General features: G+C 44.1%; 1 protein-coding gene across 3 annotated transcripts in view; it reads right to left on the bottom strand.

The window, feature by feature from the left end:
- Positions 1-5,851: 5,851 nt before the first annotated feature.
- The window catches only part of LTF (lactotransferrin), a 29,339-nt gene continuing 18,720 nt past the window's right edge, over positions 5,852-16,470 (bottom strand). For 2 of the 3 annotated variants that reach the window (XM_057555512.1, XM_057555513.1), the window contains exons 13-17: positions 15,819-15,960; positions 11,091-11,158; positions 8,871-9,055; positions 7,565-7,754; positions 5,852-6,045 (exon numbers count right to left, since the gene is read on the bottom strand). In XM_057555512.1, the coding sequence (XP_057411495.1) occupies positions 5,948-6,045; positions 7,565-7,754; positions 8,871-9,055; positions 11,091-11,158; positions 15,819-15,960 (683 nt within the window). In that variant the 3' untranslated portion in view covers positions 5,852-5,947. Of the gene's footprint in view, positions 6,046-7,564; positions 7,755-8,870; positions 9,056-11,090; positions 11,159-15,818; positions 15,961-16,470 lie in introns of those variants that run through there. The other variant, XM_057555514.1, reaches the window with a different exon arrangement.

Genomic DNA, 16,470 nt, shown 5'->3' with positions numbered 1-16,470 from the left:
CACATTCAAGTAATTTAATCACACACATACACACACACCAGGTGCATACAAAAGCAGCAAGGAGGAAAACACATCAAAATGTTAACACCTGTCAACCCTACATGGAGGGTAAATGAAAGTCCACTGAACCCTCTCTGACCCCCCACTGCACAAACGGAAATGTTCATAAGACCAAGTTGAAGGGCAAAACTGACTTTGATTTTGTCTGGATAAAAACAAAGAAAAAAGACTGACCCCAAGTACAAATTTTAAAAGTCTCCTCCCTCCTGGTCCCTCATGACTGGGGTCAGACTCAATCTGCAGGAGAGTCGTAGAGAGAAAAAGCCCCAACCCCTCATTTTACTTACAAAGCTGAGCCCAGAGAAGGTAAAGGACTTATCCGAGGTCATACAGCCACACAGCAGCAGAGCTGCGACTTTGCTCTAGACGTCCTGCAGCACATGCCACTTCTTTCCCACTCAGGACTAACCTGTAATTATTTCTGGAGACAATGGCGGGCTAAATGATTCCGAATACGCTATGGCTAACAGCTGAGAAAAAAGTATGCAGACTCAGTCCGTTTCCCAACGACCTAAGTACACACGACGTTCCTCCTGACGTGATGTGATAGGAAGCTCCCAGCACCACAGGGTAGTGGCTCTTCCCTCAAAACTAAACGCGCACTGCTAGAGAAGCTGCCTACCGGCGTACCTTCCAGCCCTCGTGCAACGCCACACTCCGCGGAAGCACCGCGCAGGCGCAGGCAGCAGCTTGGACTCCTCCGCGGAACAGATAGTCCCGGCACCAGGGGCCGAGCGTCCGGGGTACCGCGGCGGACGTATACCTGCTCCGGGGCAGCTCCAGGCCTCAGAACACCTGTTGCGTTGGAAGGAAGAGTCGTCCCCGTTGTACTTCTAGAGCACTTCCAGGAACTGGTCCTGCACATCCGACAGAGGCAGATCCCACCTTGCAAGAATGGATGAAAGGAGCCAGGGATGTTCCTACGCCAGGACAAAGAGCAGCAGCCAAGGGATGGGCGCATGCGCAAAGAGTAGCGTTTACTTTTTTTTTTTAATAGTTGGAAAAAATCAAAATAAGAATATTTCATGACGTGAAAATTATATGAAATTCGAACTTCAGTGTTGAATTTCAGAAACTTTATTTTCAATAAAATAAAGTTTTATTGGAACACGACCACACTCATTTATATATGTATTGCCAGTGGTTGCTTTTGCACTACAATGGCTGAGTCCAGTGGTTGTGACAGAGATGGTCTGTGGCACTCTCATGGCTTCCCACTGCTGCTTGTTGCATTGTAAATTACAGCCAGTTATAATTCAATAGCATTTCAAGTACCAGACTGTGATGTTGTGATACAATAAGACATATACCTCCGGTCTTCAGCCCTGACTGATGGGGTGATAGGAGTGTCCTTTGTTATTCATAATAAACCCTCTACCTGAGTTTCAGTCAGACCTGAGTGTATGCTGATGAGGTGACTCTTGGTGCTTCCCTAGATAGCTTCAGGATGGGAGCTTGTTCCCAGAACCAACCCTGTGATGAGAGGATTGGAACTTTCAGCTCTGCTTCCTGACTTCCAGGGATGGGAGAGTGGCTGGATAATCACCAATGGTCAATGACTTAGTCAATTGTGTCTATGTTACAAAACTTCCATACAAACCCTAAACTACAGGATTCAGAGAGCTTCTTGGTTAGTGAACACATTCATGTACTGGAAGAGTGGCACACCCCAACTCCACGGGGACAGAAGCTCCTATGCTCTAGACCCTTCCAGACCTTAGCCTATGTACCTCTTCATCCGGCTATTCTTTTTCTATCTTTTATACCATCCTTTAATATAAATAGGTCGTAGATAGTAAATAGTAAAGTGTTTCCGTGGGTTCTGTGAGCCATTATAGCAAATTATCAAACCTGAGAAGGGGGTCGTGGGATTCCCCAGTTTACAGCCAAGTTGGACAAAAGTATAGGTAACCTGGGAACCCACTACTTGTGATCGGCGTCTGAAGAAAGAGGGCAGTCTTGTGGGCCTGAGCCCTTAACCTTGGGGGTCTGTGTTAACTCCAAGTGGTTCGTGTCAGAATTGAACTGACTTGCAGGAAACCCAGTTGGTGTCCACAGAGAATTAGAGAATTGTTTGGTGTAGAAAACCCACACATATTTGCTGTCATAAATGTTGTGAGTAGATAGACATAGAGAACAGACTTGTGGTTGCCAAGGGGGAGGGGAATGGGAGAGGGATGAATTGGGAGTTTGGGATTAGCAGATACAAACTATTATCTATAGAATGGATAAACAACAAGGTCCTACTGTATAGCACAGGGAACTATATTCAGTATCCTGTGATAAACCATAATGGAAAAGAATATGAAAAAGAATATATAACTGAATCACTTTGCTGTACAGCAGAAATTAACACAACATTGTAAATCAACTCTAGTTCAATATAAAAAATAAAAGTGTTGTAAGTAGAGAGAACAGTTTATCTTTATACACATAGAGCCAAACCACATTTTTTAAAATTTTTATTACCAGTGCATATTCATCATGTTAAAACAAGCAAAGAAGAGAAAAGTGAATTTTGAATGTCACACTAATAAGACACTGTGGATTGTGGATTATTTTGTTATCAAATTAGATGACAAAGCACTGTATTTATTATGCAATGAAACTATAGTTGTGCTAAAAGAATACAACATGTGTTGACATTTCCAGACTAAGCATTCATTGCACTATTCCAAACTCGTAGGGGAAAAATGGTCAGGAAAATTAGAAATTTTAAAGTGAAATATTTCATCACAACAGAATTTCTTCAAGGGACTTCCCTGGAGGTCCCGTGGTTAGGACTTGGCACTTTCACTGCCGTGGGCCTGGGTTCAGTCTTTGGTGGGGGAACTGAGATCCCACAAGTTGTGCAGCACGGCAAAAAAAACCCAAAAAAAACAAAAAAACCTTCAAAACAAAAAATGAAATAAGGCTGCAAGCAAAGTAACTTTCTAAATAGCTCATTTGTTAGCCAAGCAAGAAAAGCCATTTAACTATGTTGAGTTAACGAAATCATGTTTGATTGTAGCTGTAACCAAATGTGCCCAGAGAAAATTAACTTAAGACTTTAGCCTTTCACTGACATCTCTTGCTTAAAGAGCTGAAAACATTGGGAACAATATCAGTAGTCAACTAAGAAATAAGACAAATGATTTGGAGTGGCTTTCCTTGGCTTTTGATGAGTAAACAGATGTTACAGATGCTGTTAACTATTGTCTATTTGAGGAATCAGTGGTGAGTTTGAAGTGAGTAAAGAATTAGCCTCCAGGAATAGTCCACATGGGATAACTACAGGCAAGAATATTTTCCAGAAAATTGAGGAAACACTAATTCAGTACAATCTGAAGTGGAATCTGCTGAAATGTATTACAATTGATGGTTGTTAAAATCTGTGTTGGGCAGAAAAAAAGCTTAGAGTGGGGACCGCGCAGAATGCAAGCTTTCCTTGAAGACTGTAAGGAAATTGAGGTCTGAGGAAGTAAAAGCAGGGACACCAAACACAGCCCCACACTCAATTCAGTGTCAGGGTGAAAGAATGCGGGACCAAAGACCCCCCTCATTGATGCTACGGCCGCCTGACTTGCTTTGGGCGATGAAATGATGGAAATGATATGGCCTCTCCTAGAAGGAAGCTTTAAGAGTTATTGTGTGTTACCTCCATCTCTCTTTTATTTCCCCCTCTGTCTACAGGCCAGTGTGCCCCAGGCAGGGGCTGCTGGTTCAGCCTGGGTCTCAGAATAAAGAGATGAACAACAGAGCCACTGATGACCCATGACAGGTATGAACGAGACACAGAAACAAACCTTTGTTGTGTAAGACATTGACATCACTTAGCATGAGTTAATGGATACAGTGATGTTAGATTTTGAAATTTTTATTTCAGCCAGAAAAGGGGATTTCATGGGCCTTTAATTTCACCTAAGTATCTTATTTATACAAGAAGGTTTATACAGTTCAAATATTATGTTTTATCTTGCTGGTGTTATGACTAATATGGCTACACCATCAAATGTTGCTCCCTCAGTAAACTTCTAGTTTACTAGTGAGGCTGGACTACATATCTGGGCCATAATTCAAAGTAGCAAAAAAGGGAGTTTTCATTCTAGGATTATGGGACCGTAATTAATGTCCCAATCTTTCTTTCCTGACAGATTTCAGAGGCTTCTGCAGGCAGCAGCAGAACTGCCTATCTCATTTTTTTTTAACATCTTCATTGGAGTATAACTGCTTTACAGTGTTGTGTTAGTTTCTGCTGTATAACAAAGTGAATCAGCTATACGTATACATATATCCCCATATCCCCTCTCTCTTGCATCCTCTAGATGGTCACAAAGCACTGAGCTGATCTCCCTGTGCTATGCCTGCCTATCTCATTGATACTGGTCAATGCTGGCCATTCTTGTCTGCTCTCTGCCTTTGAAAGGGAAGATTCACCCTGGTTGATGCAGGTTTGCCTGTTGAGTCCAATGAGCCATTGGAAATACTAAAAACAGGAAAATGATCCTTTCTCAGGGAAGAGTTACTAATCTAAGGTAGGACCCCAATGGGCCCTGTTTACTGGTGGGAAGAGTCTGTGCATTAGCAGCTAAAACCCAGCCATTTGGTTCTCTCTTAATTCCCTTCCCTGGCATCAAGAGAGTGGGTCAGAATTGAAACTCTGGAGAAGAAAACTATGGGGAACACACTTAAAGGACAAAGCATGGACCTTCAAAAAGGCAGAAAAAGGAAGGAGGAGCAGCATGGAACCTGAGGAAACAGAACTTCAAGGAGCACATGTCCACAGGATCAGAGATAGTAAGGGGCTCAGGGAAAAGAGATGTGAACCCTACTAAGCTTGGCCATTTGGGAAGGTGGGGCTGACCTATTCCAGAACCACTTCAAGGGAGTGAACAGGTTAGAATCAAACTACAGTGGGGTGAAGAGAGAATGACCCAAACACCCACCTGATTTGCTGAAGTGAAGGCAGCCCTCTTTGACCACGCTTTAAAGAGCTTGGCTGAGAAAAGTGGGAATAAACTGGTGACCAGAGGTTAACCGGAGGTTGAGGGCCAATAAGGCCAAGGGATAGATGTACAGTTGTCCCCTGTACCTCAGTATTTGCAGGGATTGGTTCCAGGACACCCTGTGGATGCCAAAATCCAAGGATGCTCCAGTCCCTTATATAAAATGGCGTAGTATTTGCATATAATCTATGCATGTCCTCCCATATATTTTAAATCATCTCTGGACTACTTACCATACCTAATACAGTGTAAATTGCAAATTCAAGTTTTGCTTTCTGGAACTTTCTGTAATTTGTTTTCAAATATTTTCAATCCTCAGTTGGTTGAATTCAAGGATGTGTAACCCATGGACATGGAGGGCTCACTGTATTCCACATTTTCCTATGTCTGTATTTGTACATTTACTACACCTGATGCTATTTACTTAAAATAGCAAATACTCATAAATCTTTTTGATACCCAGCTTCTTCCACTAATCCCTTGATTCCTACTCTCTATTCCTTCCCCCGCCTTAGAAACACACACACACACGCACATACACACTCAAACACACACACACACACACACACACACACAACTATATGAGGGACCAACAGGTGTCCTTGAGGAAAAGAGTTGCTTGGCCTGACCTTAGACTCCAGACCATCAGGCACTAAGCCCAAAACTGCCGGAAAGAGTGGGAGTGGGACCGGGAATACAGGGAAGGAAAGGTTCCACTGGGCAGGTGTTTGGTCAGACACATGATTTCAGTACGAAATTCTAGAAAAGATGAATGGCACTTTATAGGGAATGAAAATCAACAGCATTTCTAATTTTATTTCTTGTTGATAGCAGGGATCTGTGAAAACTGATGAGCTTGGCAAAATCCGCCCTCAGGAAGGGAGAGGAGGGGAGAAGAAGGATCAGGGCTGGAAGCAGGGAGGGGCTGAGGCCCCCGGGGAGGTGGGGCAGCTTCTTTTCAGGTTTGACCTTGTCAGGAAGGCGCAGGCTTCCAGAAGCGCTGTGGGACACAGCAAAGCAGGAGATTCAGAAACTGATTCCTTTTTTTTTTTTTTTGAATCAATACATCAATCAAAGAGGACACTAAAACAAACTTTCCTCTGCCCTTCTCCCACCACTGTAGGTCAAGGCTTGCCATCCCCACATTTCCCCACTGTCTGTCCTGCTAAGAGCTACAGGACCCAAGGGAGCACACAAAACCTCTGGTCCTTATCAAGCTGCGAGATTCCCTGCTCTGGCCTGAGTGACACAGCTGCCACCCACTTGTCTCCAGGTGAATCAGCTGTCACACTCTCAAGTTCACAAGGTATTGATGGTCCTCGAATTTGTTCTGGAATGTGAGCAATTGATCATCTTCATGCAAATCTGCTTGCAGTAATATCCACCTACTCATTCACTCATTCATCCGTGAATCCCTCCTGAGCACTGGCTTTGTGTGAGCCTCTGTGTTAAGTGCTGGGGATTCAACACAGACAGATAAGCCCTGCCCTCAAGGGGTGTACCATCTGTGCAATCCTGAGCGGGCTGCTCACAAGAGTAGCCCTGCAGCGCAATTTCTAAGTGTAGCCCTAGATCCACCTGCATCACAATTCCCTGAGATGTCCGTGGAAATAGCAGGGTTTCTCAACTTTGGCACTCTTCACATTTGGGGCTGGGGAATTCTTTGTTGCGAAGGCTGTTCTGTGCTCTTTTTAGTAGCACAGATGCCAAGAGCACCCCCTATATCATGAGAATTAAAAATACCTCCCGGCATTGCCAAATGCCTCAGGGGCAAAATCATCCCTGGTTGAGAACCACTGATATAGAGATTCTCAGCCCTTCCCCAACCCCTGGACCACCACACAACACCCACCAATGCCTCCAACTCCCCTGGTGAGGGACCAGGAATAGGAACCCAGATGACACCAGTGCACAGAGGAGGCAAAACTTGCCGAAACTCAACAATCATTGCCTCGAGGCTTACAACACTCTGCTATGTCTTCTAAATGTTTTTAAAGAATTAAATTATTGTCAATACATTTTCCTGGCTAAAATGTTTTCTGAGAATTTGTATTCTCTACGGTTAGTACTTACGGTAACTGCCTAGAAACCAGAATTTGTCATTTCTCAATATATATGTTTTTAAAGAGTTAAATTATTGTCAATACATTTTCCTGGCTAAAATGTTCTTTGAGAATTTGTATTCTCTACGGTTAGTACTTACGGTAACTGCCTAGAAGCCAGAATTTGTCATTTCTCAATATATATGTATATATATGTATACCTTTGTGTGTAAGTATATACATACATACATATATTTACAGTCGCTATCAGCATTATAAAAATTTAGCATATTACTACTGCTTTATTTTATTCTCTAATTCTTTCACCTCATCAATGAGAGTGTAATTTCCCACAGTATAGAGACATTGTATTGCCTTAATGTTTTTATACCCGCTTCATCCCTAGAATGTTTGGCCCTCCAACCTTGACCTTCACCTGCGGTGGTTTCCCAGTGATGCTACCTATGTTCCACTTACGGGTGGTTGAGCATTTTTTCAGGTTAGCAATGGCCGTGACATACTCTGGTCCCAAATATTTTTCATATGTTGTTTTGCCTCCGAGTTTGGCCAGACACTCAGTGTTGTCATTGAACAGAAGGTTTTTGGTTTCAGACTGGAACAAGCAAAACTTGCCCGGGCAGTCTTTTCCATTTTTCCCAAACTGAGCCTGTGTCAAAAGGGCAGACAGTAAGAGAGCAGCGGAGGAAAACAGGAGAGGTTATGGATTCAGGGAGGCCAAGGGCATTTCTTCTGCACAGAATCAGCCATAGGAAAACCGTGGGGGCAAAAGGAGCTAAGTTCTGGAATCACTCCACTGTCCTGGCTAAGTCTTCCCCTGCCCCACGTCCCCCTGCTCCACACCCCAGCCCAGTGCCCAGGCCCCTCACCACTTCTGATCTCACCTCCCGCCATCTTGCCTTTCTTTTTCATCTGTGGCCTCTTCCCTTAGAACCTCTTATGTGTGACTAGGTGACAGCTGAGGATTTTGAGATCCATCCCCAAAGTAATCACCTCTAGCATTCTAATAGGCCAGCTCTCCCAGAGAGGCAGACTGCATTGGAAATCCTCTCTGCCACGGACCCAGTCATTGCCTTGGGCAGGTCACTTAGCCTCCCTTGGACATGGTTCCTCCTCCATGCCCAGGGCTCCCACGGAGGTGAGCTGCAAGAACCAAGCACCTGCATGGCAGCAGACCTCTTACCAGCACCCGTGAGTGTGCACAGTGGGGGCTCTATAAATGCTAGTTATTGTGCCTATTTTTACATTCTAGGGCCACTGTCTTTAACGCACATCTAGAAACGTGCCATTTTAATACAGAGCTGGATGTCCTAATAGAGAATCCCAGACTTCAAGGAAATTATAGGATTTCCTTCAAACCACTTCACGTGGATAGCCTTAAATCTATACAAGTTCTGGGTTTGTTGTTTTTAGAGATTACAAATGCAGGGGCCCAGTCTAGAACATCCCCAGTCGGCCCGGGCTCTGGAAACATCAGCAGAGCAAACCACTCTCTACCTGGCTGTGGGAGGAAGGCTCAGTCGCCTCCCTCATTTGCCTGAAGAACAACAGGAGGCTCAAGGAGAGAAAGCATCTCCCAGCCAGGCAGTGAGCACACGTCCAGGGCCATGAGACTCAGGGCAGCCCCCCAGCGTGGAGCAAATACTCTCATCACCAGCTTCAAGCAGAGGGACGGGACAGAAAGGCTGGGGGTGGGTGGATTCCCTGAGCTCTGTGATCGCCGCACCTAACAGGAGCCCCTGCAGGAGGCCCTGGTGACCCATACCTGTTGGAGGAGCAGCACCTGTTCCACGTGTGCTGCCTTATCGCTCCGAGACACCACGGCATGATTTGGGGCCACAGCCAGGTGGCAGCTCTGAGCCTCTGTCACAGGCTTCCTGGTGCCATCGAGACACAGCAACTTAAAGTCCTCCCGATCCAACTTCCTAGCCCAGGCTGCAGTGTTCTCTCCTGGAGATATAAAGAAGGCAGCATCAGCCACGGCTGCCCCTCTGAGTCAAAGCATCCTTTCCGTGTGGCTCTGACCATCCACCGGCCTCTTGAAATGCACACAGTGGGGCTGCAGTGATGTGAAGGAGAGCAAATAAAGCTCCACAAGATACACAAACTTCAAACATATCAAGCATTAGTGCTATATCCTCACGATGGAGTATTACTCAGCAACGAAAAGGAGTCAAGTTCTGACACACGCTGCAACGTGGATGAACCTTGAAAACATTACGCTAAGTAAAAGAAGCCAGTCACAAAAGATCACATATCGTAGCATTCCATTTATGTGAAATGTCCTGAATACGCAAATCTATGGAGACAGAAAGTGAATTGATGGTTGCCAGCTCTGGGGGAGTGGGGAAGCGACTGATAATAGGTGCAGGGTTTCTTTAAGGGGTTTTGTGAATGTTCTAGAATTGGATTCTGTTGGCAGCTGCACAACTTTGAATGTGCTGGAGATCACTGAATCCCATTGAATCTACACTCTGAATGGGTGGATTTTGGAGTATGTAAATTGTATCTCCATAAAGCTGTTACATTTCTTTAAAAGAAAACCCTCCATGTATGCCATATTTTCCAGTGAGTTTCAGAAAAAGAAGTGCTGGTTTGTGTTCAAGAAGAAATTGTTGGGACTTCCCTGGTGGTCCAGTGGGTAAGACTACCAGCTCCCAAGGCAGGGGGCCCGGGTTCGATCCCTGGTCAGGGAGCTAGGTCCTGCATGCCGCAACGAAGATACCATGTGCCGCAACTAAGAACTGGCTCAGCCAAATAAATAAATTAAATAAATAAGTATTTTTAAAAAAAAGAAGAAGAAGAAGAAATTGTTTCCTTTCGTATTCCAATGCTCTTAGTGTAACCAGAGGAAGGATAGGAACGTCTATGGGTTTATCAAATATGCTTTCAGTCAATTCCGATAAAATACAGTTGTGAAATCCCAGAGAAGCTTAAAACTAAATTTGCCACCCATCTGATCCCTGGAGATCACTTAGATTCATGGTTCCTGAATTCGAAATGTAATTGTACACAGGTATGCCTGTGTGTGTGCAAATGTAGCTTTCGTGGTCAGGAGGCTGCTTCTCTCCTTTTGCCCTGTCCCCTCAGGAAAAGACTTCCTGCATTCTCTTGGCTTTGTCCATTCGATACTGAGATCACCCCAGATTTACATGTCTGGCCTCTATCGCTCTCCCCGGGGACTTGGAGGAGTGGCTCTGGCTGTGGCTGTCACTGAAGGGAAGAGGCAGAAAGTGTAAGCAGCCCCTTTGAGGGGGGAAGTGGCAAGTCCTCTGTGGGGCGTGGAGGGCTAAGTGCAGCGGGTAAGGAGAGAGGTGCGGTTTGGAAGGCAGCACACCGCTGGGAGTCTTAAACTTGGTAATTAGTATTTTCACCAGAGGTCAGAAGAGAGAGTGACTATTCCTCTATTGGCTGGGGTATTTTACCTTCTATCATTTGCATCTGCCTATGATTTTGTCCTCATTAACCCCCAAGGAGTTTCCACACTGAGGGCTCACATGGGCTGAATGAACGCTCCTACTTCCTTGTTTAAAAGGGGAAATTTAACCTGCATATGTCCAAATTTTTTTTTCATGTATCATCCACATTCAGTTTCCGATAGGCTGAGACAGGAAGATGGTGTGCTTCTGTGGCTGACTAGACAAAGCCAGGGAGATAGTTGCCCCTGAGTATGGGGGGGGGGGGTGGTGTGTGTGTGTGTGTGTGTGTGTGTGTGTGTGTGTGTGTGTGTGTGTATGTGTGTGTGTGTGTGTGTGTGTGTGTGTCAGAGGGAGAGAGAGCGAGGGAGAGAGGAAATTTGGTTTCAAAATCAATGTGACACCTATAGATGTTACTATGTTGCATACTGAGGTAAAGTATTTTAGAATTAATTTGATCCAAGTCTGGAAAAGATTATAATAATTTCCAATTGCAAATCTGAATAGTAATCTGTGTCATGGTGGCAAAGATTCTTCTTTGAAGGGGAAAGGGAAACATCTTTACCTACCGTTAGTATTCTCCAAGACAGTGACATCTTTCACAAATGCAACATCCCCAGCGTCCTCAGCCAGGCACCTAAAATGTTTCAGAGAATAAAAACATTGCCAGAGGGGCTTCCCTGGTGGCACAGTGGTTCAGAATCTGCCTGCCAATGCAGGGGACATGGGTTTGAGCCCTGGTCCGGGAAGATCCCATGTGCCGCGGAGCAACTAAGCCTGTGAGCCACAACTACTGAGCCTGCGCGCCTAAAGCCCGTGCTCCGCAGCAAGAGAAGCCACCGCAATGAGAAGCCCGTGCACCGCAACAAAGAGTAGCCCCCGCCTGCCGCAACTAGAGAAAGCCCGCGTGCAGCAACGAAGACCCAGCACAGCCAAAAAAAAAAAAAAAAAAAAATTGCCAGAGAAGAAAAACTATTAGAGTTTTCATAAATATTCATAATACACATTCCAAAAACTGAAACATGGAAGTAAACATAGAAAAGATAAAGACAAATATTTCCAGGAACTTAGAGTTTAAAATGGTAAATTGAAGATATACGGGTACCTTCCCTCCTTCTAAAATTCCAATAAAATGACATGAATGAGATTTTTTTTTAAAGCCATATATCTATGAGCCAGAGGAAGGCAAGAGGGAAAGAGAGAAGATAATAATGGCAACGTTTGGAAGTAGAGATCAAATGGGTGAGCAGTAATTGACCCAAAAGAGCAAAGAAAGCTGTGACATAAGTTGGAAGTGGGGGGCGCCCAGGAGAAAGCTGATGTGCACGGCAGAACTCCAGAAAGACTCAACAATTAGAAGTACTAGGCACCACTGAAAGTAGCTGAGAACAGCAGGACTAGATAGAGCCTATATACATGCAGTGTAAATATATATGCCCAATCCGATGAATTAAAAGAAGACCCACTGAAGAAATACCATTGTGAAGTTTCAGAACACTGGAGGGAGATTTAAAAATAATTTTTAGAACTATTTTTTATTTTATTTCTTTAAATCAAAAACTTTTCACAAAAATAGTTTTCAAAGCATTTTACATTGGATGAAACACAAAACTCATTTTTCCTAAAGAGTATTTTTCATTCATAGTTAAATCTCTGTAAATTTAGAGAGAAATATAAAACATATGTGTCTGATTTATTTACTCTTCACAAAATATTCTTTCTGTAGACCTGTTTGTCTAAGACACATCATGAGCCTTCTAAAGCTTCTCTCTCAGGATTAGGAAGCCAAAAATAAATTGTTGAAAACTCAAAAAAAAAAATTCTTTTCGGGCTTCCCTGGTGGCGCAGTGGTTGAGGGTCTGCCTGCTGGTGCGGGGGACGCGGGTTCGAGCCCTGGTCTGGGAAGATCCCGCATGCCGCGGAGCGGCTGGGCCCGTGAGCCACAATTGCTGAGCCTGCGCGTCTGGAGCCTGTGCCCCGCAACGGGAGGGGCCGCGATAGAGAAAGGCCCGCGCACCGCGATGAAGAGCGGTCCCCGCACCGCGATGAAGAGTGGCCCCCGCTTGCCGCAACTGGAGAAAGCCCTCGCACGAACCGAAGACCCGATACAGACAAAAGTAATAGATAAATAAATAAATAAATAAATAAATAAAAAGAAAATCCTTTAAAAAAAAAAAATTCTTTTCAAGAAGAAAAAATGTCATATACAAAGAATCAGGGATCGAAAAATGGTACCAGATTTCTCAACAGAAACTCTAGCTTTAGAAGACAATGGATTAATGCTTTTAAATTTCTGAATTTGCTTGATTTTCTGTCTTTCTATGTTACATTCTGCATAATTTTTTTCACATATTTCCACATCGCTACTTCTCTTTTTAGCTATGCTTAATCTGTTAAACTGGTCAATTATATAGCAAACTTCAGTTGCTGTAATTTTTTTCCTTTCTAGAAGTTCTATTTATTCCTTTTTAAAAATACTAACCTGTTTATTCTGCTGTTTTTTGCTTCTGGCAACTTTTCCGCTGTGTGTTTGTTTCACATTGTTATAATTACTTTTTACTGTGTCCTGCTCATTGTTACTGAGAGAGTACTTCTGAGCAGTATTTGAGGCTTAAACTGAAGATGCTGTCTTCCAGACAGATTCCTAAAGGGAGCGCTAGTCTGGGACCACTTTTTTAAAAATTATGAGTTGAGAATTTCTGGACCATCCTAGGGGACACAAGTTGGAGCTGCAAATCCATGCAAGAGCTGGCCCATGGTTTCAATTTTTCAGGAATGACATGTATTTTCCTCCCTGTTTTCCTCAGCATCCAGGCAACCTGAAGCCTCCTGGGAGTGGGGTGGAAGTTACTTCTGGTTCACTCCTACCTTAAAGGTGTATGTAACCTCTGAGTTCAAGTTTGTCAGAATAGCTACCCTCAGGACAAAGTGTCTCCACCTAGGTCTCCGAATTCCTATTCCCCTTAGATTTTAGTCTAATAATCCCTTGTCACTTTGTCAGTTATTCAATGCTCTTAAGAACACGGGTGTGGGGGCTTCCCTGGTGGCGCAGTGGTTGAGAATCTGCCTGCCAATGCAGGGGACACGGGTTCGAGCCCTGGTCTGGGAAGATCCCACATGCCGCGGAGCAACTAGGCCCGTGAGCCACACCTACTGAGCCTGCGCGTCTGGAGCCTGTGCTCTGCAACAAGAGAGGCTGCGATAATGAGAGGCCCGCGCACTGCGATGAAGAGTGGCCCCCACTTGCCCCAACTAGAGAAAGCCCTCGCATAGAAACGAAGACCCAACACAGCCATAAATAAATAAATAAAAATTAAAAAAAAAAAAAGAACACGGGTGTGCGTGCGTGCACGTGTGTGGGTGTGTGTGAGCACACGTGTGTGTGTGTGTGTGTGTGTGTGTACTTAACCCAACATTTTTGCTTGTTTTTAGTGGGACAGTTGGTCAAAACAGTTAATGCTCCCATTTCCCAGATATGCAAATCCTGTCAAAATTCCTAGGGAAATTGTTTTCCAGCCTGCACTTAGTTATCCAGCCAAACTATAAATCACTTCAAGGGTAGACTAAAGATGTTTTTAGACATGTAAATACTCAAAAAACAGAACTCCTATTCACCCTTTCTCAAGAACATGTGTTCTGCTGCAACAAAACTAAGAAAACTAAAGATGTGGGATCTAGGAAACAGGTCATTTAAGAGGAAGTAAGACAATGAAAAATCCCAGAATGATGCTTAAGGGGAATCCCCAGACCACAGATATGTAGGGGGCCTCGAGAGGCCCAATCCAGACTGGGGAGGAGGGTGGAGATCTTCAGGTGCAACATTCCCAGGTAAATGATGAACCTGGGACAGCATCCAGTCTGTTTGTGCATGGATTGCTAGATTTATGCTACTAGTAGAAGGTTTGGGGATGAATGAGTGATTTTTTAAAAGAAGTACAGAAAATTAAGCAAATTTTAAAAAGACACCGATCAACTCCAGAGTAAAGAAAAACTCTGTTCAATAAGGGAAATATAATCTTATTATGTCACATATTTAATACGAGACTAATATTTACATATTCATAATAAAGTAAGCACTAAATATGTCATACTCTTGTTGGATACTAAAAGGAGGTGAAGTTTGTGGTTATGGGTGGAAGAAGCACAGGAGCAGTACGAGAGGCTAGATCTTCTTCTTTCATAATGGAAAGTCAGCAGAAAATAGCTGACATTTAAAAATCAAGAACCAGCAATATATAAGGATGTTAGTTAGAAACATAGAGATAAATATGGTTCCGGTTCCAGCTTTCGATTTGAGCAAAAGACAAAGAATTTCCTTCTGGTATAAATAGGAATACTAAAGTGTAGGTGTTCCAGTGAAATAATACCTTACCATAGGTTTGAAAAAGAAAACCACATGGTTTTTTATCAGACATGTTGTCTATTCAATATTTCTGAGTAGAATCACAACTCTTCCATTTGCAAAACTTTAGCTCCTTAAAGATATTTTTGTACATTCATGAAATTTTTTTTTATAAGTCACTCAGAGTATAGCAAAAGCTACTTTTATATCATCCCATCACTGGAGAGAAGGCTACTGAATTTACATTAAAAAATTCAAAGACCAGTTTGGGCAGTCATTCTCAGATACATGACGCCACCTGGTGGTGAAATATATTCTTGGCGAATACAGAAAAACGGATAGGGGAGAACTCTGCCCTTCAAACCCCTAATTGTACCACTGAGAAGTAACATCTGGATTATAAAATGAAGACTGTGGAAAGATACTGTGATTTACTAAGTGTTTATAATTGGTGAATTCTGAAAACTTATTTTTTGGTTTATTTTTCACTAGTGGAGAATAACACTGTGCTATTTTGCCATTTCTAAGGCCAAAATCAAAGAGAAAAGTAAAACGTGAAACATAACACTGACCTAGGTTGGGGTAGAGGGTAGTGCCTGTGAGAAAGAGAATTCTTCCCCATAAAACTGAATTGCAGAAAGGACTGATACCACAACCTCTCCCCGTCTGATGCTGAGGATGAGGACATTGAGGCCCACTGACGTTGACCTTGGCTCCAGGCCACAAGGGGGAGACCAGCAGAGCTGAGGTCAGACAGCCCCCGGGCCAGTCCCCACTCTTGGGGTGGTGGGCGCGATGGGAGGAGCCCTCCCCAGCCCGCCCATCAGCTGATCCCCAGGCTGCCTCTTGGCTCTGCTGTGATGGGCCACGTTGGGCCCCTTAGAAATGCAGTGCCAAGATGCTGGAGGATGAAGAACAAGGCCCTGTCCTGGTGAAGCCTGCCCACAGCACTCACCTGAAAGCCCCGGTGTAGCCATAGTACCTCTCTTTACTGTTGGGCACACACTTGTCCACGTTCTGGTCATCGCCAACACACAGTGCACAGAGACTGGATCTCGGGTCAGCCCCAGGGGCACAGCTTTTATCAAAGAATTCATCTGCAGAGAAGAAGCACGGGGAGTCAGCTCTTCCTACCTGAGTCAAGATAAGCGGTCTTTACCTAACGGGTGATGTGGCTTGGTTTCCATTCATCATATTGACCAAGGCAGATAGAACACAGTCATTATAACACACAGTAACATGTTACCACCAACCCGGGCGCCATCAAGGTTCAGAAAAACTTGAGACTGTAGGTACTTGAGACAGGAAACCTGATTGGGGCTGGGGAAGAGAGTGTGTAATTGTACAAAGGGTCCCATCATCACAGCCTCGAGCTGGGGACTCAACTTGATGAATCTGATGGCCATCTCAGCAGAAGCTGCAAAATGTCCACTCCAGGATCTGATTTCCCCTTTTCCTCAATAATAGGAACCCTGCTTTTTACCTGGGCACCTGGTCCCTTAGAACAGAGACAAGCCTTACTCTGTGGCTAGTAAGCCACATGGCTAAGTATCGCCAGTGAAATATGAGGAGGAGTGTTGGGTGCCAGTGTCTTGACATCCTTAAAA

Source organism: Balaenoptera acutorostrata, chromosome 10, assembly GCF_949987535.1.
Source record: "Balaenoptera acutorostrata chromosome 10, mBalAcu1.1, whole genome shotgun sequence".
Taxonomy (NCBI): Eukaryota; Metazoa; Chordata; class Mammalia; order Artiodactyla; family Balaenopteridae; genus Balaenoptera; species Balaenoptera acutorostrata.
Note: the sequence above shows the minus strand (reverse complement) of the source record. Positions and strands in the feature narration are given on the sequence as shown.